The 22466-nt window shown below is 41.9% G+C and overlaps 1 protein-coding gene across 7 annotated transcripts in view; it reads right to left on the bottom strand.

The window, feature by feature from the left end:
* Window positions 1-2600: 2600 nt before the first annotated feature.
* LOC121539513 (neuronal PAS domain-containing protein 3-like) overlaps window positions 2601-22466 on the bottom strand; it is a 316876-nt gene continuing 297010 nt past the window's right edge. For 6 of the 7 annotated variants that reach the window (XM_045207543.1, XM_045207546.1, XM_045207544.1 and 3 more), the window contains 5 exons: window positions 16483-16676; window positions 15427-15533; window positions 9389-9536; window positions 8413-8528; window positions 2601-7435 (listed from right to left, as the gene is read on the bottom strand). In XM_045207543.1, the coding sequence (XP_045063478.1) occupies window positions 5964-7435; window positions 8413-8528; window positions 9389-9536; window positions 15427-15533; window positions 16483-16676 (2037 nt within the window). In that variant the 3' untranslated portion in view covers window positions 2601-5963. The remainder of the gene's footprint in view (window positions 7436-8412; window positions 8529-9388; window positions 9537-15426; window positions 15534-16482; window positions 16677-22466) is intronic. The other variant, XM_045207545.1, reaches the window with a different exon arrangement.

Genomic DNA, 22466 nt, shown 5'->3' with positions numbered 1-22466 from the left:
AGTGATTTTCAAAACTTGCAACAAGTTTCTAGCCAGGAGGAAGTATTTCATTTTTTCCCCACATCACCACGAATCTCATAGTGTTTAAATTGTTTTAACTTTTGAAGACCTTTTAAACTTTATATATTTTTCTACATAAAGTAAAAATGCGTCGTTTTCACATATGTAGACACTGGTATTGTGCTGGAGATTATGAAAATGAGGTTGAAAAGGGGTGGAATTGCCCTTTAAGCTCTCAAATGAGCTGTGAAATGAACATATTGTAAAGTGGCACCAACAGTGTTTGAGTATTTCTTTTTATAAATCAAATTCAAACAATTTGATACATGTTTCCACCTTATAGTTATCAGGGCCTGTTCTAGCCTTTTGGGGGCCCCTAAGCGAGATTTGGTTTTAAAACTAATTTCCTGTAATTCTACACAGTTTGCCATGACTTATGCCATGTTATTGATATCTGAGGGAGAGTGACTAACAAAATCAAGGGGGCCCCCTGGAGGTCAGAGCCCCTGGGCACGTGCCCTGCATGCCCGGTCGGTATTTGGCCATGGTTATTATAGATAGCTGGCTAGACTAACTTACCAATCTAAAAATGGTTAGCTGACATGGCTAATTGAGTGACTGTCAGTGACTGACATAACAAGAGAAAAACTGCTGAAGCACAACCACATTTTCTACTATTCTAACTCTCAACAGTAAGTTGAGACCCCTACTGAGTTATAAAACATTTTTTTTAGAAAACGCTTATGTCGCTTATGCCTGGAGCTGGCCCTGATAGTTATGGGTTCATGTTTTATGCGTATGTACAATTTTCCTTGATGGCTGTGAAAAATGCAAGGAGAGTTTCATAACTTTGACCGAAATATAAAAAATGTAACCAAGGGCAATGCAATGAAATTGCATTGAAACTAATGAAAACGAACTTAATTTTAAGCTCTCCTGTTTGTGCAGTGATTTTCTCTGCTCATTAAAAGGGTTGCTCTATCAGTCTAATGGGTGATCTTTCTAGTGTACAAACAGAACACTGTGAGATTCTAAATCAGAATCAGAAGGCTGGACTGGTTGGATGAGTTCTGAGATGGACAGCTTGAGGTCATTAGAGAATCTTCAGGTTCATAGTTTCTCTCTGCCCTGTGATCTATCATTCATAATCCTCATTTAAAATAGTGTAAAATATTTAAAATGGGCTGGATCGCCTTTTCGGGCTTCTGCTATGATCTGACCTCTCCTCCTCACCGTTGCCTGAAATCATGGCAGGAAGAATGATAGACGGGCAGCAGTTGGTGCTTGACATACAGACCGACAAACATCGTAGAGAACAGATTGACAGACTCATTGTCCATATAGCTATGGAACATGGTGCTAATCAGGGGATATGTGTGTCAATTGATAGATTCAACAAATATATTTCCAACGATCCTCCGCCCATCCATTTGTATATCAAAACGGGTTCAGTATTAAACAACCTTTAAGTCAGGGGCCTCACATTCAAATTATCATGGGGCCAACATCAGTCTTGCTGTTCTCATAGGGAGCCATTTCATTTACCAGGTGTGACACCTAAAAAACTGTTACCAGGTTCCGAAACATCAAAGTTACCAGATTTCCAAAACACCAGTTGAGATAAAAGAAAATAGAAAAAAGCACTCAAAATGCTCATACCATTTACTGCATTTATTACAGATGTAGTTAGTCATTTATCACATTTAATATGAAAAATGATATCAACAGATTATGCTCATTACAAAATCACCAATAGAGAGAGACAGTTGATGACATGGGCACCTTTTTCTAGACAGGCCTTGTCGGCAATAAATGGGGAAAGTGTTTAAAATGTTTGACATTTTTTTTCTTCTTCCGCTTAGTCTGGTTGTGTCATTACTCGGATCAAACATACAGTATCTCCGGATAACTATGGCATTCAATAAGACGTCAGTGTTTTCAATGCATTTCCACTAGATGCATTTCACTCTAGGCATGATAGGCCTAATGGGCAAACAAAATGAGACAAAACATTGTAGCTAGTTTGAAAGACAGTTTAAGCTTTAAACTGGTATTACACCACAGTGACATCGACAAGATAGTCAGATTGTCCGTCCAAGATAATGATGTGTGTGTGAGTGTTATTCCATGTGATGATAGTCGCTTCATTTGTCTTGTTGTTAAACAGTCTTTCGGTCATTATCACAGTATTGTCTGTCTATGGGTGAGCTAACATCATACTGTATGTTTCAACAAACAGTACTAGCTGCACTCTGATTGACCCTCTGCTGAGTCATATAACGATGTGCTCAATCAGACTACATTAAATAATTAACAGAGTATTCTGATTGGAGGGGGATGAACCTGGTGTATCCAGGACTGCGGTCTGACATAGCTACCGTTATGGCAGGAGTGTTGAGTGTGAACATACCTGAATGGATGTCCCAGCAATGTTCCCACAGCACAGTTTCCAACTAGGAAAAGCATTAAAGACCAGTACACATTTTTTCAAGCAAGATCAGAAAAGAAACAAAGTCATAAAGAAAGAAAGAAAAATGGAGGCAGCTTACTGAGGTGTGCGGTATTCATTGAGATGGTTGAATAAAAGAAATGATGCCAGATGTGAACAAATCCAAGAGAAGTTTATTATGAATATGGCACCTGTAAAATGGTAAAAAAACGTGTTACAGAAAGAACAACCATGTATGACATGTTTCTTTGAACGGATGGAAACCTACAAAAGTATAAAATAACCCTGTTGTAAAATGAAGTATGTACATTTCTGAAATTGCAGCATTATTCATGGTAAATGAAAATAAAAATATGTTTTTCAAAATGTTTTAAAATAAGCCAGGCACTCAAAGTTAGCTTCAGTTAGTTATGTTTTTTTTCTTCAAAGAAAAAAACAAAACAAATAAAATAATAAATGTACCATCGTTTTCTCTTTTTAATATTTTAATTTGTTTGTATTTAGAATGTATAACACTGTTAACATTGATACTAAGAGACTCCCTTTCTCCTGTAGTATTCATCTACTTGGCACCAAGTTCCTCATAAAATAATCTGTATAATTGTACAAGAAATAGTTCAAAACACGGACACAGTCTTCACAAGTAATGAAGTGATTTTTCATATTTTAATTTTAAACACTATTTATCTGACAGTAGCTGAGATTAGTTTAAGTTTAAATCACCAGCAATTCATTTTGACACAACACAGTCACAGAGACATTAAAACAGCTCATCCTGCTGTTCTGTTGTAACATATGGGTGTATTTCCTGGTCCGTCCACAGTGTCTGTTTTAAGTGAGCTGCCCCCGACCCGACAGTCTCCCACTCTCACCCCGCTTCACTACGTCGTAGAAAACACTAACATCTAGAATAGAATCAATCTCAAGTGGTGACACTACGTTCTCCTGCAACCATTCCACCATTCCAACCAACCGACCCCCAATTTTCGTTCTTTTTTTAAAAACACATTTATTTCATGACCTGGATTTGAGTAACAACACATCTTCACAGAAACCACAGACACTGTTTCCTGATGTAGGGGAGTAGCCTGATTCATTTCAAAAGACAAAGGCTCCCCCTCCCTTTGCTGGACAGACTAAAAAACACTGAACGTTGAGACAAAGCTGCTGGACCGAACAAAATTAAGTAAACCAAACAATCAACTTAGTTAACATGCATTTCCAAAACACCTAGCTATAAAAATAGATTTATAGTGCGAAATATTTTTTCTTTTCATTTCTTTAGAAATCTTTAAAATTGTTTATTGTCCTGAAATACTACCGTGATCTTTTTGTTCTGTAAGTTGCAGGGTCCTTGAAGTCAACAGGTTTGGTGGAAACCAATGAAATACACCCAATGCATACAAGAAGCACAAAGGACTCTGGGAATGTTTCACAACTGAGGCTTTTATGGTTCCAGTCTAGAAGATACATCTAAATGCTACTTTAGCTTTTTGTTGTCATTTTTCGTAGTGTAGGTAAATGCAAGCTGGAAACTGTAATCCCAGAATTCCTCAGTGGCAAAAAATGGCTCCTTAAACCTTTGAGCTAGTTAAGAGTCTTTTATCTCTGAGAAAAAGAGAGGTCTGTAGACTACACAACAGCAAAGCAACAGCAGAAACAGAAAGAAATACAGACAAAAGGAAGCAGCAGAAAGGTGACGCTACATTGGAAGGCCACCACACGAAATCCACTAACCTCCACGGGTTCACTAAGACTGCAGAGGGGACGGAGAGGGTTACAAACATTCCCTGTCCAACCCCAGACTACAGATAAAGCACAGAGAAGACAAAGGACAAAACGGCTACATCAGCTCAGTATATACTGCATATAGTAACACACACTGAAATCGCTATGGAGACTGACAGCCAGTGACACTTACACATTGTACACGTTTACGGTTATCACGCTTGGTAATAGATGACTTGATGGACGGCTGTCAAAAGATGAAGTGACAGTTTTTCCATTTTATTACTATTTTTTTTAAACAACAATCACAGTGTTCTTAACACCAAACTGTGAAATAACTTTTTTTGGCAACAGAGAAAAAATCGGGGAATGTGATTTTTCTAAAAACTCATATTCCGTTTGATTGAAATGCATGTCCTTATTACAATCTCCTTGATATGTGATTTCAGAGAGTCCGACAATGGCTGATGGAAGAACAGATTTGGGAGACTGTTGTTGATAGCAGTGAGGTTTAGAATGGAAGAGGAAGAGGAAGGGTAGAGTAGAAAAAACAATTGACAGAAGCCGGTCAAAGTTAAACATTCATTTTTCAAGTTAATGATGCAAATTAGCCTCAGTTACACTGAGAAAAAGTGATCTAGTTTTGAAAAAATACAAACAAAATCAACCTGCTCCATATAGGTATATTCTATCCTTTAGGCCCAATCCGATTGAGCCTTTCAAACAACTTGACTGAGGGGAGTAGTAATGAACATGAACATATGTGGATTAGAGGTTTGACTTTACTGAGGAAGGAAATCTCCCCAGCTGTCACTCAATCACTCATCTCTGTGAGAGAGCTGTGGAACATAAGAACCTACATCAGCCTGCTGAAGGAGGGTAGTAACTCAATGGAACAGTAGCACCATGGAACTGCAGAGAAAGACTGCATCCCAAATGGCACCCTATTCCCTATATAGTGCACTACTTTTGACCAGAGCCCTATAGGCCCTGGTAAAAAGTGGCACACTTTATAGGGAATACGGTGTCATTTGAGATATAACCAAGGAAATGGAACCGGGAGAATACCCATATCTCGTACTGACCTGTTCTTGTTCCAAAGTCCTGGGATTTGTAGTAACATTCTATTCACAGGTCAATACCCGGCTGAAATTGCTTTTTTAATGCTTGATTTGCAAGTTAAATCTGAGCTATAAAAAAAGAATCAAAATTAATTCTAAAACAACTATTCCCTCATTATGAAATAACTTTCAAATCTCTTTCTTTTAAGGTTATGTCTATGACCATGTCAAACAGGGCAACATCCTTTTGTCTTCGTCAACCTTGATCACATCAAGACATGGAGCAAAACCATCCAAGGGTTTCTTTCCATAGAAATACATTTCCCACCATCACCCTTTAAATACACTTCATAAAGATGCAACATAATCAACTCAAATAAAAAGTAGTATACCCAAGACTCCAGTAGGAGACAAACGGTAATATGAATTCTCTGTAGGCAAAAAGGAATTCTTTACAATAAAGAATAGTCAGTTTAGTTTGATAAGAGAAAATGTCCTTGATCGTACTGTAAGAGGAGTAAGAAGAGGACGAGAGATTGATAGAGTGGGAGTCAGTAGAGAGAGCAAAAAGATAGAAAGACATGGGGCCATTCATTTCTATTATCTAAGCTCATTTGCTCAAATTCAAAGTGCTAGAATATATTTATTTTCCACTTGAAACACAGTCTTATGCCTCAACAAGTCTTTGACAGTTGAACACAGTAATATGGTCTTGGTGTTTTGCTTTAATCTTCTTTGCGCTCCAGAGTTTGTGTGGTGTGTATCCCGTTACTGTAGACAGGGAATGGAAGAGTGGAGAACAGTCCCTCTGCCGTGGTGAATACATTGGCTGCTGGCATCTGGGTGAGGCTGGCACCGGACACGCCACCTCCAAAGGGGCCAGCCATGTTGAGCCGGTGGACGTGATGATACAGCATCTCCATGGGCGTCTTGGGGTCGATGCCGAAGCCGGGGCTACCATTGACATCCACAAAGTTCATAGCGTGGGCAACGTTGTTGGGCAGCAGGTTAGCCCCTGCCTGCATGGCCAAGGTGACGTCGGCGGGGGCGTAGCGGATGGTGCCAGTGGTGTAGACCCGGGAGGCGGCAGTGCTGGTCGTGGCGAGGGTGCCGGTGACCCGGTGGACCAGAGGAAGCACCACGTTCCCAGCCTGCAGCCTCTGCAGGGCCTCCAGGTCGCTGGTGTACAGCAGGGAGGAGGAGGAGTTGGAGGTGGTGGGAGTACCCTGACCCTGCTGCTTGTCGCGAGGCGAGGCCGAGAGGGGCGGGGACAGGGGGTCGGAGGAGGAGCCAGAGCTGGAGGGAGGGGCCAGGCTGGCCACGCTGGATGCCGAGGAGGGGGCGCTGCTGTTACTGTTGAAGGAGGGGGGTACGCCCTTCCTGGTTCCTCCACCTCCGCCGCCTCCCTCTGTTCCTGGGGGAGTGAGCACTGAGTCTGGGATGGAGACCTGCAGACTGCCAGGCTGCGGGGAGGGAAAGGTATCGTGGGCTGGGACGGGCTTCGTCATGCTGTAGGGGGACTCATTCCTGGAGATCTCCCTGTTGGGAGGGTAATTCCAGATGCTGCTGTCGTTGTCGAAGTTGATGGGCTCGGACATTTCCGTTTTGATCTTGAGCACGGAGGCACTGGCAAGGGAGGGAGGCGGCAGGAGGGGTGCATCCCCCCCGATGGGGAGGTGGTTCATGGTGCCTGGGCTGGTCGTGGCAGAGGAGAGGCGCAGGCGTCTAGAACGACTACCGTCCCACTTCTGCTTTTTCCTCCTCTTCTTACGCTTCTGCTGCTTGCTGGCGGCGGGGGCGGCGAGCATCTCAGTGGTCCTGTCACAGTCTTTAACGCTGTCGTCATCATCATCGTCTTCCTCATCGTCGTCATCATCTTCCTCTTCTTCAGAGGAGGACGGCGAGTTGTGCAGCTCCATTCTTCCATCTCTATCTCCGTAGTGCTCCACCTTGATGTGCAGGCCCCCCACCCGGCCCAGTCTGCCCTCCTTGGTCTCCAGCTCGCAGTCGCTGGGCTCCAGGTCATCCTCGCTCTCCTGGCTCTCTGGGTTGGAGGAGCTATCTCCCTCCTCCTGACGCCTCATCTCCTGCTCTGAGGATGACTGTCCCTGCTGCTGATTTTTACTGTCTGTCTCCGGGTCCTCGCTGTTCTCAGTCTGGTTCCCCTTCCCGTCCAACTTGGAGTTCTCGTTGTCTTCTGGGAGAAAGATGCCGTTTAGTGTGCAGACCTGAACAGTACTCAAAACTCCATGTATTCTGTATAATGATATGTCTAAAAATCCACTGTTTTGGAAATGAAATAATATTGTATGCCCTTTATTTTGATTTGTTTTATTTATTTTGGTATAGATGATATTCAGATACAGGAGCGCAACTTTGGTTTTAGAAATGGGGGGAACATAATTTTTATTATTATATATTTTTTATCCAGTTGGATAAACACTCCAAACAGCCTACCCGACCGCTCGGACATGTCCCCCCCGTCCCCAGTGAAAGTTGAGCCCCTGTTCAGATATATGTAGTATTCCCATCACTCAATTTGAAGACTACACTTCTTTACTCCCCAAAATACCATTGTGTTCTACTGCTGTTATACTAATGTCTGTCTGTCTGTCTGTCTGTCTGTCTGTCGCTATGGCATTGTCTTGGCACCCGATCACCCCCTGGATACTGGAGCAGTGGAGCTCTCCAACCGTACTGTCAGAATGAGGAGGACTCTCTACCCAGCAGCAGCTGGTATGGGCCACAACCCTCACCATGCACGCTGGAATGGGGGCACTGAGGGAGGCCTGGTGCCAATGGCCAATATGCTGGCACTTCCCACAGACTGTCACCCAAAATCATCCTCTCCTCTCCTGCCCTCTCCTCCCCCTTGGCTGTACTCCTTATTTGAACAAAGCTGTATAGTCCTGCAGCTTGTGTATATCTAAACAGTAGTGCTGGCTGCTACTTAAATGAACATATATCTTAGGCCAGGTTATAGTGTCAAGCACTGTCAAGCAACTGTTGTATATATGCTATTTAGCAGACGCTTTTATCCAAAGCAACTTACAGTCATGCCTGCATTCATTTTGCGTATATGTTAGCGCCGTGCTCTACCGACTGAGCCACACAAGCCCAAAAAAGTACTTCATTAATACAATTATATTGATTGATTGATCGATGGTACCGTACCAGAGTTCTCCTTGGACTCGGACTCGGAGTCGGACGTCTCTGAAGACTCAGAGGCTTTCTCTGGAAGGTTGGGCAGCTGGGCGATGTCCATGGGCGTGTCCTTGTACTCTGGATTACTGCAGGAGACAGACAGTACAGGAAGGAAGTCATTGTCTTTGCCAATAGAGAAGAATTTAAAACAGATTCCTGCCAGGGAGTGCAGAGCACACAGCATTTGCCATTCTTCTAGCGTTCTGATTGATCCAACCGTCCCTAAAGCATAGCCCCTCGCTCTCTGGCTCTCACAGCTGCTCTATTGGCCTGCAGAGGTGAGGAAAAATTAGGAAGGCGATTGAAAAGATACATCTATTACAGTTGATGAAAGAGGGGTTTCTTCTTGTGCTGGTAGCTAAATTCAATTAGAAAAATTACAATAACAACACCTCAATCACTTTAGAGTGCTGAGATAATTCTACAATGATCAATTCAGTGGTGCCAAAGGCAGAAATCCTTCACAATGACAATGCCTTACAGTAAACTAATACTGGCAGAAGTATGCCATTATCCTCTTATGACAAATTGGCAGCTATAGAATAGATGTACTACAAATATGCTTAAACAATTGGATAAAAACATGCAAAATGTGATTCATAGGAATTCACAAAAATACATGGTTAAAATACTGAAATGATTAAAATACTACCACAACTATTTAATTATGTCCCATGTGCCCTATCTCATTGGTTGAAAAATGAAAAAATGTATATTTAATGAAAACGAATGACCAATCTGAATCAATGCTTGTGTTTGCTTCCTGGTGTAGCTGAGTCTGTGTGTGCTTCCCAAGTATAGCACCCTATTCTCTATACAGTAACCCTATGGGCCCTGGTCAAAAGTAGTGCACTACATAGGGAAAATGGTGCCATTTGGGAAGCAGACTGTTTCTGTGCGCTGGCTGGCATGTGTTGGGTGTTTCACAGATGGAGCCCTGCCTTACCTGAGTACGTAGTTGACCCAGATTATGTTCTTTTCATTGGCGTTCTTGGCATTGATGGCGATGGTGGCACTGGACTGGATCCAGATGTACCCACCATTCTTCTGGATCCAGCGGTAGTACTTGGTCACACACTGTCCCTTGTTTATCACTGGGGGTGGAGAGAGGGGAGAGGAAGAGAGGAGAGAGGAGAGATACGAGAGGGGAGAGAGGAGAGGATGGGAGAGAGAAGAGAGGGGAGAGGAGAGAGAAGGGAGAGATGGAGAGGGGAGAGGAGAGAAGAGATAAGAGAGAGACCATCAGGTGGTGTCCAACAGCTGTGCGAGGGGCTGTGCTGCTCTCTGTTCTACCTACCATCATTAATCAAGTTCTCTGACTGGCTAAAACAGGAATGGGGATGTGTACTTGGCTGCACAGGGCACACTATTAAATACCTCAGAGGACAGTGTGTGTGCTGATCTGGAAACGAACGATAAGGGAAGAAATATGTGTAATATGGAACGAATGAGAGTCGATCGGGACCACTTATGAATAAATTAGTGCATCATGGTGAAATATATATCTGTTGTAACAAATGTAAAGATATCACTATATATGTGTGTGATTTCAGTATAAAAACAACACAAAAGCAAAACAATGTGCATGACTAGTTCGTTAGTGATTTAATTTGTATCTATGGGTCTTGATTTAGGGTTAGGTTTAGGCATAAGGTTATTGGTGTAATTATCGGGTAGATGCTTAAAATTATATTGTAGGTGATAGAAAGGGTTTTCTAAAGAAATATTGTGTGCTTGCTTCAAACCCATCACTCTGACTGTCTGCATGAAGGCTGGCTGCAGTGAGCCTCACCCACCACCAAGGGGCACTGTGACTCTGTAGCTACCAACTACCTAACTACACTACACTACACTGATGGCTATGTCCTTGTCTGCCTGAGCATAAGTGAAGACGCTCTAGTGGTTGCAATAAATTTGGCTAAATTAACCGCTGATTGGTTATCTCAACCAATATGTATTTGCATTCATCATGGCGCTCTAAAACTGAAACAGTCAGAATCTGAGTGAGGTAGTAAATTCATATTCTTAGTTTAATTATGGCTACAAATAGCCTCTACCATAAAAATAGTTCCATGGGGGGGGGAATGATTTATATAAAAAGAAGGCCAGTAATTAAAAACTATTAGGAACTAATAGCATTGTTTAAGAAACCATCCCAAGGGTTAAAAAAATTTACTTTAGATCACTGACTGCTTTCTTTTCATATACATATATAGAATTAGAGGGAAAGATAGAGGGAATTGAAAGAAATAACTTGTTTTGCTTTCCAACCAACTAACGGTAGTACAGAGGAGATATACTGTAGTGTATAACCTCACACCTTCATTGTTTATACTAGGAGTTAACAATGATTTGATGTACAATATGCTACATTTTAAAAAGGAGATGGATAAACAAAATGTACATTAGTTTCAGTTTAATAATCATTCATGATTCTCTGAATACCAAAATATTGATTTAAACTGCAACTACAATATTTGGGAAAGGTGGTTGAAATATTTTTGAAATAATTAAGAATTTGCTAACTTTATACCGTATCTATTGTGAGGATATTGATTCATAATATTGGTAGTCAAGGCACATGTAATATTTTTCTATGTATTTATTGCCATATTTATTTAAGATAAAAAAAAAACGTTTTCTAACCATAACCCTAATCAGGTAAATAACTTGACAAATCAAGTATACAAGACAAACTGTAAATCCTACAGTCATATTCTGATGTCAGTGAGTTTTGACCAGGTCTTGTACCTCTACAGCCAGTGTACTGGATCTCTGTATCGCTCTGCCTTTGATCCCCAGACACACCAGATCTCGCTCATCTGCATTAGCATCAATATACTCCACCCCTGGCTTCCCTGGCACCACGTCTTTGCAGGTGAGGCTTATTTTTTAACCCCTTTCAGTTACAGTGCCATTAAATCAATCAGGGGTCTGCTTGCGCCTATTGATTTAGTGTTAATGAAGGCCGGTGTTTTCCGGTGCCGGAGTCGTCCGCTAGCTTTTGGAGGCATTAAAAGGAATACAGGCCCTTTAATCTGTCTCTTTCTCCTGCAGCCCCAGGCATGCCTGTAGGACGGCTTCTGTGAGCCTCTTCTCCTCTCTCCCTCTCCTCCTGTCCTTCAGTTTGTTTTAATCACTTGGATTCTTTCCATAATGGTGGCTACCTTTCAGATACCCTTTACCCAAAGAGGCCCGGCTTGCAACGAGGGGTGTCACCGTCATATAAAAGTAAGTAATTTACACCCGTGAAATTGCTTTATGGAAAAGTCCTTGCAGTCCATCAGGGTATTATCGTAAAGGCAACCCTTTTATGAATGAGAGAGGAGACGGGGGAATGTTCTCTTCTCCGCCGGGTTTTAGATTTTTGTCTAGCTTCACAAGAAAATTCTGCCTGTGTTGTGGTGAGTGGTGTACGTTATGTACACCACTCACCACAATTGCATTGTGTAAGCCAAAAGTTACTGTTTTCCAAAGCTTTGAAATTACAGCAACTTTTGCCTGTGTGTGTATTCAACATTTCAGCTGTATTTTTCAGAATCTGTAGAGTCTGCCTTTAAGTATGCTAACCAGTGAGCTGGTTTCATTAGAGTCGGTCTGAACTAGTCTTAGGAGACAGTTTCTGGTATTACGCCTGGAGGCGGATGGCTTAAGTCCTCTGAGATTTAAGTTCTTTCAGCTACAGTATCCTCTCCAATCTCTCTCTCTATCTCATGAAAATCATATATTTTTCCCAAGTCTGATATAACAGAGTCACTCAAAGCCATTTGTTCCTGCTGTATATGCTTCAGGTCATGTATCAGATAATTTGACTAATGCATGTCTTGTCTTAACATGTATCTTTTTCGAATGAATAAAAAAATAACCTTTTCAGTCATGCCACATGCTTTGAGCAGTGAAGTACGAACTGTAGCAATGTACATACACACAGTATAGACTTACTGTAAATGAAATGGAGTCGATCTGATCGTTTCCTAGGATACGCTATGAATAATAAAGCTGAGGGACTAAATGGCCATATTATAAAGCTTGGACAAAAGCCAATTCATTTAAACACCTTCTCAAGTCTGGTTCACTTCTGACCTCGTGTGTAGAGAGTTGGCCAAGTGGAATAATATCTTCCATTTCCTCCAGACCCAGTGACCTTGTCACCCTGTCTGATCCGCTCACAGTCATCAGCTGATTGTTGCTATTCAGACCAACTTCCAAAGAAGCTAATACCATTTTTGGTAACTTTTCCTATGAACACCCTCTTCATAATGCATTATCAGCACATTTATGATACCTGATGAGCTATGTCCAATGCACTATGATGCACGAGTTAGGTGCTAATAGCTGCTCATTAACATCTATAACTACATCTTTTTCAGTTAGTTATCATCACATAGGCCAAGTTATCATCAGATATGTGGTGATAATTTCACTGATGATGATAATGATGGGAATATGTCATGAGCATCAATGTGTGGATGAAACTATCAACAGAAAATAGGAACATAGCAAAGTCGTTATTTTGTCAGGGGGAATTGAGAGACCTTAGTTCTACGAATCCCAATTGCTCAAATAATTCCCATGGCTTTGTTCTTTAACAGTAGATACTGTATAGTATACCTTGATGAATCCACTAACAGCCATACTAAGGGGACAAACATTGGATATTAGTGCACGCTTAAGTGCGATGCTGCAATTCATCTGACTTGTTCATTCAACATGTCAATCTTTTAATTGTATCTGTCCCTAACTCAAAAATAAACGATTAAATAAATATACTGAAAAAATATATAAACGCAACATGGAACAACTTTAAAGATTTTAATGAGTTACAGTTCATATAAGGAAATAAGTCAATTGAAATAAATTCATTCGGCCCTAACCTATGGATTTCACATGACTGGGCAGTGGCGCAGCCATGGGTGGCCTTAGAGGGCATAGGCCCACCCACTTGGCAGCCAGGCCCATCCACTGGGGAGCCAGGCCCAGCCAATCAGAATGAGTTTTCCCCCACTAAAGGGCTTTATAACAGACAGAAATAGCCCCCCCCCTCCCTCAGAGAGATCCCGCAGTTGAAGAAGCTGATGTGGAGGTCCTGGGCTGGCGTGGTTACACATGGTCTGTGGTTGTGAGGCCGGTTGAACGTACTGCCAAATTCTCTAAAACAAAGTTAGAGGCAGCTTATGGTAGAGAAATTAACATTACATTCTCTGGCAACAGCTCTGGTGGACATTCCTTCAGTCAGCATGCTCCCTCAAAACTTGAGACATCTGTGGCATTGTGTTGTGTGGCAAAACTGCACATTTTAAAGTGGCCTTTTATTGTCCCCAGCACAAGGTGCACCTGTGTAATGATCATGCTGTTTAATCAGCTTCTTGATATGCCACACCTGTCAGGTGGATGGATTATCTTGGCAAAGGAGAAATGCTCACTAACAGGGATGTAAACACATTTGTGCACAACATTTTGAGAAATAAGCTTTTTGTTCATATGGAACATTTCGGGGATGTTTTATTTCAGCTCATGAAACATGGGACCAACACTTTACATGTTGCGTTTGTTCAGTGTAAATAAATGAAATAAATATTTAGCAGCACTGCACACTTAACCAATTCCAAGCCAATGCACTGACTGTAAGTTGATTAAAGCCTGGGTGTATCAGATGTAGAGACAGCCAGGGGTAGCTGGAGATATGCAATGATGCAGCCACTGTTTGCTGCTGCTGCCTAGCCTGCTGCCTCAATCTGCCTGCCTTAGCCTGTCTTATCAATGTGATCCATGGTCAGCCCTCTCTCTCTACGCTCCCTCTGCTGGGTTTCAAATCAGCTGCTAATGGACCCATTCTGGTGCCTTTTTAAGGCGAAGGGACAGTTCCATGCAGCAGTAATTGTGCTCTAATTCAGTTGAACTCCCAATATCTAATCAGACGGCTCCAAATTCACCGGCCGAGGAGGCAACCCCAAGGACACTCGTCCTACCTGTCCGGCAAACACCTAGTAAAGCAAGGGAATTTACACGCTTTACACCCTACAATCCAGCATCCGGCATGAAGGGAAAGCCCAGGACGCAGCTGAGCTCACAAAAATGGCAGCCTGCCTAGTACTGAATCCACGTTGCGAAGCCCAATGAAATGGTGCACTGCTCCCGCAACGCCTCCTAAATTTTTACCAGCCACAGTAAAGGTTTCATTGGCGAAACAAACATAGCAAATCACGGCACGTTTTGAGAAAAAAAAGGTCAAGTAAGCAGAGCATACCTCCTGCCATGGGCTATTAAAACTGCTCAGGTGGGGTAGAGATGCAAAGACATCTTTGCAAAGATGACCATTACCCTTAAAGTAAACTTAGTTCAAAGTTTAACATAAACAAACAAAGAAGACATGCAGCCATTTCATTTTAGTGGAATGTTGGGAGTGAACTTGATTTTACTTTCACTGGGGTCTTGGTTTCCCTTTTCCCTCCCTGGGGTTTGTAGTCACCTATTGACCTACAGTATGGGGAGGATTTATTTTAATGGCACATATTTCTAGATCCCTGATGTTGCCACCCCCAGAGATTTTCCCTGTCCAAGGTAAGTCACTGAGGAAGATCACAATGGATCATCTAGATGTTGTCTCTCTACACTGTTCCGGCTTTAGCTCAGTGGGCTAACCCAGTCTTGTGGCAGGTAGGAGACCTGAGTTCGAACCCCAGAAGGTCACAGAGGCAGATCACGTGGATCATCTAGATGTTGTCTCTCTACAGGCCTATTACACAGATTCTGTACACTGACAAGATCAGAACAACTTTGTTCTGAACAACAACAGCTTAGCAGTGAAGCAGACGATTACCAATGCCTTTGGTGTTGGGTGGAGAGATGACGCTGGAGATAATTGTGATGGTTGTCCTGATCTGAGTGGACCACTACCCATAACAAGAAGCATCCTAAATCAGGAACTTTACTCAGCAATAATGTGTTCATAATATGTTGTAACGTTTAAAGTATAATACTCACAGTCTAAATGGCTGTGCCGGATGCCTTCCACGTCCTCCGCATGAATGAACTGGTAACACCTCTTCCCTACGATGTCCAATGGCGTCAGGTCCATGTAGTCGCTAATTCTAGAACAGGGATTTGAAAAGGATTCAGCATGTAAGGCAAGAGAAGAAGCACCAACGGAGAGAAAGATTCGAATGGGGTGTCATTACAGTGTAACCAGATAGACAATTTTTCTTGTCACCCTGATATGTCAAACTAATGACTCTGAGGCAGATAAGCCCACGTATAACTCAGAACATTCAGGGACAAAAGGCTATTATGGAACCTAGGATGTCTTCCCATTCCACATGATAAAATGCCTATCACTTAGTATTGAATATCATCTATCCATTCTTTTTTTGTTCACCCAAAAGCAATCTGTCTACTATCTGTCTTAAATATTGTCCGGTTATTTTCTGATATTTCTAGTCTCCCACAAACCCTATGAAACTCATGAAAGAAGTCTTGATCAGTTTCCCATTTTATTTTCCCGAAAAGCTGAGGCTATCTCACTGTAAAACTGACTGTCCAGATGTGATTTCCCCATAAATAACTGACTGTCTGGTAGACAGTGGTAAAATAAATCTCAGTGATCTCAATCCCATAGAGATGAGGACAGGTAGCAAAGAAATACAATGGACAAGATGAGGTGTACAATACATAGGCCTATTACTATCCAATTACAAACAAACTATACAAATAATACGTAATAACACTGTAGTGATTCGAGTGTAACTACCTACACATGTATAAGAGCAACGTAATGTAAAGTTTTACCCATAATCCATTGTGGATATATTGGTAGTAAGAACCCCTTTTATGTAGTTGTAACAACATTGACAACAAGGACATGGGGGATCACAGTGTTAACACAAGAGGTGAGTAGTTCTGTGATACGTATTTTATCATCATGTGTATTTTATTATCCAAACTATTAATCCCTCATTGAAATGTATTTTTATCTTGGTGAATACCCATGTATTTCAGTTATGTATTTGACTGCCATGTGGGTAAAGTCAAATCAAGTCTTACCTATTCTCGCAGTAGACAATGTTGAGGTCCATGTTGACCCGGGTGACAAACATTTGGCAGTCTATGCGCACCTCGTTGATGGTGGGAGGAGGGAGGGCGTGGGCTACCACCACCATGCCCATGATCTGAATGGGTACCGACCGACTGTGGGTCAATGCCATCCGTATCCTCAGCCTGCCTGTAACATGGATCACCTATAGGAGGAGGGAGAGAGGGGGGAGGCAGAGAGAGAGAGAGAGAAAGAGACTGAGTGTTTCAGTCCAAAAGCAGTGACGGAGAATTCTAAACAAAAAATATAGACATTGGAGATAGGACACAAATGTTTTCTCCTGAAATGATATTCTACACAAGAGAAGAGAGAAAGTTGAAGGTCCTAATTATTGCTAGCTTTAAAGTTTCAGATTTTAAAGTCTTTGTAGCTCCATTTTGCCCTAGAGGAGGAATTGAATAGATATGCACACTACACTTTCAGATCCATCCATTTTAATCACTGCCAGTACACCCAGGGGGAATTGTTTTGTAGTCTTTAAACTACTGACACTGGCCTCTCAGTGGCACACCTCTGAGATTGGTGAGACGCGATTATCATCATTCACACAGACAGTTCCTGCTCCCTAAACTCATTCAAAGCCTTAGACCATGGGGGACCTCGGTGCCTCTCCTGCTTCACCAGGGACAGGCAACCCTCAACAATGGGAACGAGACATTGAATGCCAATTGGATAGAGAGACAGAGAGATACACACACAAAAAGAACAGTCCTATTTCAGACATGGCGTTGTTGTTGGAACTTGGGAAGCTAACAGAACATTGACATGTTACAATGGCCCCGTCAGAATGCTGGCCCAGGAGAAAAATGGTTTTGATGGTGTATGATATCTCCTTTTCAAAGTGAAACGATCAGTGATTGTGACATGCTAGAAGCCATCATCAGTTTCCACAGTTAAATGATACTGACTCCTTTTCCCTGGAGTTTCTCCAGACAAAGAAGAACAGTCAATTATCGCTTCAAACCCATTTTGAATGCAACTAAACTCTGTATAGGACATCCAATGGCATAGTTGAACACTTTTATACAGTGTGAGAATCAAAAGAGTAGAAAGTGGGTACGAGCTAAGACCTGCTAAAACACATAAAACAGAATGCTAGGAGAGGCATTTTGGGGCTGAGGATTGCAGCCTGTTTAGTGCTTGAAGTCACGCTGCTCTCAGATAGAGTACTTACAGATAGTTGAAGAGTGCAGTGAGACCTTGTTCAAGATCACCAGGGGAATGACTGTGAAGAACAGTTAAGAACAGTTAAAAGTACTCTCAATCTGCTACCCATGCAGATTATATTCTGTTCAATATGCCCCCCATGATTTGCAGTTACAGTAATTTCTGTAACATGTTAATCAGCTACTGTGCAAAATATACACTACATGACCAAAAGTATGTGGATACCTGCTCGTCGAACATCTCATTCCAAAATCATGGGTGGAGTTGGTCTACCCTTTGCTGCTATAACAGCCTCCACTCTTCTGGGAAGGCTTTCCACTAGATGTTGGAACATTGCTGCGGGGACATGCTTCCATTCAGCCACAAGAGCATTAGTGAGGTAGGGCACTGATGTTTGGTGATTAGGCCTGGCTCGCAGTCAGTCTTCCAATTCATCCCAAAGGTGTTCGATGAGGTTGAGGTCAGGGCTCTGTGCAGGCCAGTCAAGTTTTTCCACACAAATCTCGACAAACCATTTCTGTATGGACCTCGGTTTGTGCTCGGGGGCATTGTCATGCTGAAACAGGAAAGGGCTTTCCCCAAATGGTTGCCACAAAGCACAGAATTGTCTAGAATGTCATTTTATGCTGTAGCGTTAAGATTTCCCTTCACTGGAACTAAGGGGCCTAGCCAGAACCATGAAAAACAGCCCCAGATCATTATTCCTCCTCCACCAAACTTTACAGTTGGCACTATGCATTGGGGCAGGTAGCGTTCTCCTGGCATCCGCCAACCCAGATTCGTCCATCGGACTGCCAAATGTTGAAGCGTGATTCATCATTCCAGAGAACGCGTTTTCACTGCTCCAGAATCCAATGGCGGCGAGCTTTACACCACTCCAGCCGACGCTTGGCATTGCGCATGGTGATCTTAGGCTTGTATGCGGCTGCTCGGCCATGGAATCCCATTTCATGAAGCTCCCGATGAACGATTCTTGTGCTGACGTTGCTTCCAGAGGCAGTTTGGAACTCTGTAGTGAGTATTTCAACTGAAGACAGATAATTTTTTCATGTCTACATGCACTCTGCGGTCCCGTTCTGTGAGCTTGTGTGGCCTACCCCATCGCGGCTGAGCCATTGTTGCTCCTAGACGTTTCCACTTCACAATAACAGCACTTACAGTTGACCGGAGCAGCTCTAGAAGGGCAGAAATTTGACAAACTGACTTGTTGGAAAGGTGGCATCCTATGACGGTGCCACGTTGAAAGTCACTGAGCTCTTCAGTAAGTCCATTCTACTGCCAATGTTTGTCTATGGAGATTGCATGGCGGTGTGCTCGATTTTATATAACTGTCAGCAACGAGTGTGGCTGAAATAGCCGAATCCACTCATTTGAAGGGGTGTCCACATACTTTTGTATATTTAGTGTACGTGTTAGATATATTTTATGTGTAAGATGCTGTATATTCTATACGAGTTACATATGTGATAGATATACACTACCGGTCGAAAGTTTTAGAACACCTACTCATTCAAGGGTTTTTCTTGATTTTTACTATTTTCTACATTGTAGAATAATAGTGACGACATCAAAACTATGAAATAACACATTTGGAATCATGTAGTAACCAAAAAAGTGTTAAATAGCCACCCATTGCCTTGATGACAGCTTCGCACACTCTTGTCATTCTTTCAACAAGCTTCACCTGGGATGCTTTTCCAACAGTCTTGAAGGAGTTCCCACATATGCTGAGCACTTGTTGGCTGCTTTTCCTTCACTCTGCGGTCTGACTCATCCCAAACCATCTCAATTTGGTTGAGGTCGGGGGATTGTGGAGGCCAGGTCATCTGACGCAGCACTCCATCACTCTCCTTCTTGGTAAAATAGCCCTTACACAGCCTGGAGGTGTGTTGGGTCATTGTCCTGTTGAAAAACAAATGATATTCCCACTAAGCCCAAACCAGATGGGACGGCGTATCGCTGCAGAATGCTGTGTTAGCCATGCTGGTTAAGTGTGCCTTGAATTCTAAATAAATCACAGACAGTGTCACCAGCAAGGCACCCCCAAACCATAACACCTACTTCTCCATGCTTTACGGTGGGAAATACATGCACATTTCCACCAGTCTAATGTCCATTGCTCGTGTTTCTTGGCCCAAGCAAGACTCTTCTTATTATTGGTGTCCTTTAGTAGTGGTTTCTTTGCAGCAATTCGACCATAAAGGCCTGATTCACACAGTCTCCTCTGAACAGTTGATGTTGAGATGTGTTGGTTACTTGAACTCTGTGAAGCATTTATTTGGGCTGCAATTTCTGAGGCTGGTAACTCTAATGAACTTATCCTCTGCAGTCAGAGATAACTCTGGGTCTTCCTTTCCTGTGGCGGTTTCAACATAGCGCTTGATGGTTTATGCGACTGCACTTGAAGAAACGTTCAAAGTTGAAATTTTCCGTATTGACTGACCTTCATGTCTTAAAGTAATGATGGACTGTTGTTTCTCTTTGCTTATTTGAGCTGTTCTTGCCATAATATGTACCTGGTATTTTACCAAATAGGGCTATCTTCTGTATACCCCCCTACCTTGTCACAACACAACTGATTGGCTCAAACGCATTAAGAAGGAAAGAAATTCCACAAATTAACTTTTAAGAAGGCACACCTGTTAATTGAAATACATTCCAAGTGACTACCTCATGAAGCTGGTTGAGAGAATGCCAAGAGTATGCAAAGCTGTCATCAAGGCAAAGGGGTGGCTATTTGAAGAATCTCAAATATAAAATATATTTTCATTTGTTTAACACTTTTTTGGTTACTACATGATTCCATATGTGTTATTTCATAGTTTTGATGTCTTCACTATTATTCTACAATGTAAAACATTGTAAAAATAAAGAAAAACCCTTGAATGAGTAAGTGTGTCCAAACTTTTGACTGGTAGTGTATACAGTGCCTTCAGAAAGTATTCACACCCCTTTACTTTTCCACAATTTGTTGTGTTACAGCCTGAATTTTAAATTGATTAAATTTAGATTTTGTGTCCCGGATCTACACACAATACCCCATATTGTCAAACTGGAATTTAGTTTTTATTTTAATTTTGAAATTAATAAAAAATGTAAAGCTGAAATGTCTTGAGTCAAGTATTCAACCCCTTTGTTATGGCAAGCCTAAATAAGTTCAGGAGTAAAAATGTGCTTAACAAATCGCGTAAGAAGTTGCATGGACACATTCCATGTTCAAAACATGATTTTTGAATGACTACCCCATCTCTGTACCCCACACATACAATTATCTGTAAGGTCCCTCAATCGAGTAGTGAATTTCAAGCACAGATTCAACCACAAAGACCAGGGAGGAGAAGGAAGGGCGCCCAGTTGGTAGCAGATGCTGAATATCCCTTTGAGCATGGTGAAGTTATTAATTAGGCTTTGGATGGTGTATCAATACATCCAGTCACTACAAAGATACAGGCGTCTTTCGTAACAGTTGCCGGAGAGCAAGGAAACTGCTCAGGGATTTCACAATGAGGCTAATGGTGATTTTAAAACAGTTACAGAGTTTAATGATTGTGATATGAGAAAACTGAGGATGGATCAAGAACATTGTAATTACTCCACAATACTTACCTACAGGACAGAGTGAAAAGAAGGAGGCCTGTACATAATAAACATATTCCAAAACATGCATCCTGTTTGTGACAAGGCACTTAAGTAATACTGCAAAAAACGTGGCAAAGAAATGAACTTTTTGTCCTGAATACAAAGCGTTATGTTTGGGGCAAATCCAAAACAACACGTCACTGAGTACCACTCTTCATATTTTCAAGCATGGTGGTGGCTGCATCATGTTATGGGTATGCTTGCCATTGGCAAGGACTACAACGTTTTTTAGGATAAAAAGAAACGGAATACAACTATAACCACAGGCAAAATCCTAGAGGAAAACCTGGTTCAGTCTGCTTCCCACCAGACACTTGGAGATTAATTCACCTTTCAGCAGGACAATAACCTAAAGCACAAGACCAAATCTACGCTGGAGTTGCTTACCAAGACGACATTGAATGTTCCTGAGTGGCCAAGTTACAGTTTTGACTTAAATCGGCTTGTAGATCTATGGCAAGACTTGAAAAATGGCTGTCTAACAATGATCAACAATCAACTTGACAATTTAAAAAAGAATAATGGGCAAATGTTGTACAATCCAGGTGTGCAAAGCTCTTAGAGACTTACCCCAAAATAATCACAGCTGTAATCGGCGCCAAAGGTGCTTTTACAAAGTATTGACTCAGGGCTGTGAATATTTATGTAAATTATATTTCTGTATTTAATTTTAAATACATTTGCTAAAATTTCAAAAAACATGTTTTCACTTTGTGTGTAGATGGGTGAGAAAAAATATATACTTAATCCATTGTGAATTCTGGCATAAGTAAAGAGGTATGAATACTTTCTGAAGGCACTGTATGTCCCCAATATTTTGTAGCTACAGTAATTCCTGTAATATTTGACATCATGTATGTATCACGTCACTCAAAGTCTGGTCCATTCAGAATCACTGTTGAATGCATATGAGAGTTCCCTACAGTCCGTTGTGCAGCAAAGTGTTGAACAGATCTAGGGCGGCAGGTAGCCTAGTTGATTAGAGCATTGGGCCACTAACCAAATGATTGCTGGTTTGAATCCCCAAGCTGACTAGGTGAAACATTTGCAGATGTGCCCTTGAGCAAGGCACTTCACCCTAGTTTCTCCTGTAAGTTGCTCTGGATAAGAGTGTCTGCCAACATGTAAA

The sequence above is a fragment of the Coregonus clupeaformis genome, chromosome 25, assembly GCF_020615455.1.
Source record: "Coregonus clupeaformis isolate EN_2021a chromosome 25, ASM2061545v1, whole genome shotgun sequence".
In the NCBI taxonomy this organism is placed as follows: domain Eukaryota; kingdom Metazoa; phylum Chordata; class Actinopteri; order Salmoniformes; family Salmonidae; genus Coregonus; species Coregonus clupeaformis.
Note: the sequence above shows the minus strand (reverse complement) of the source record. Positions and strands in the feature narration are given on the sequence as shown.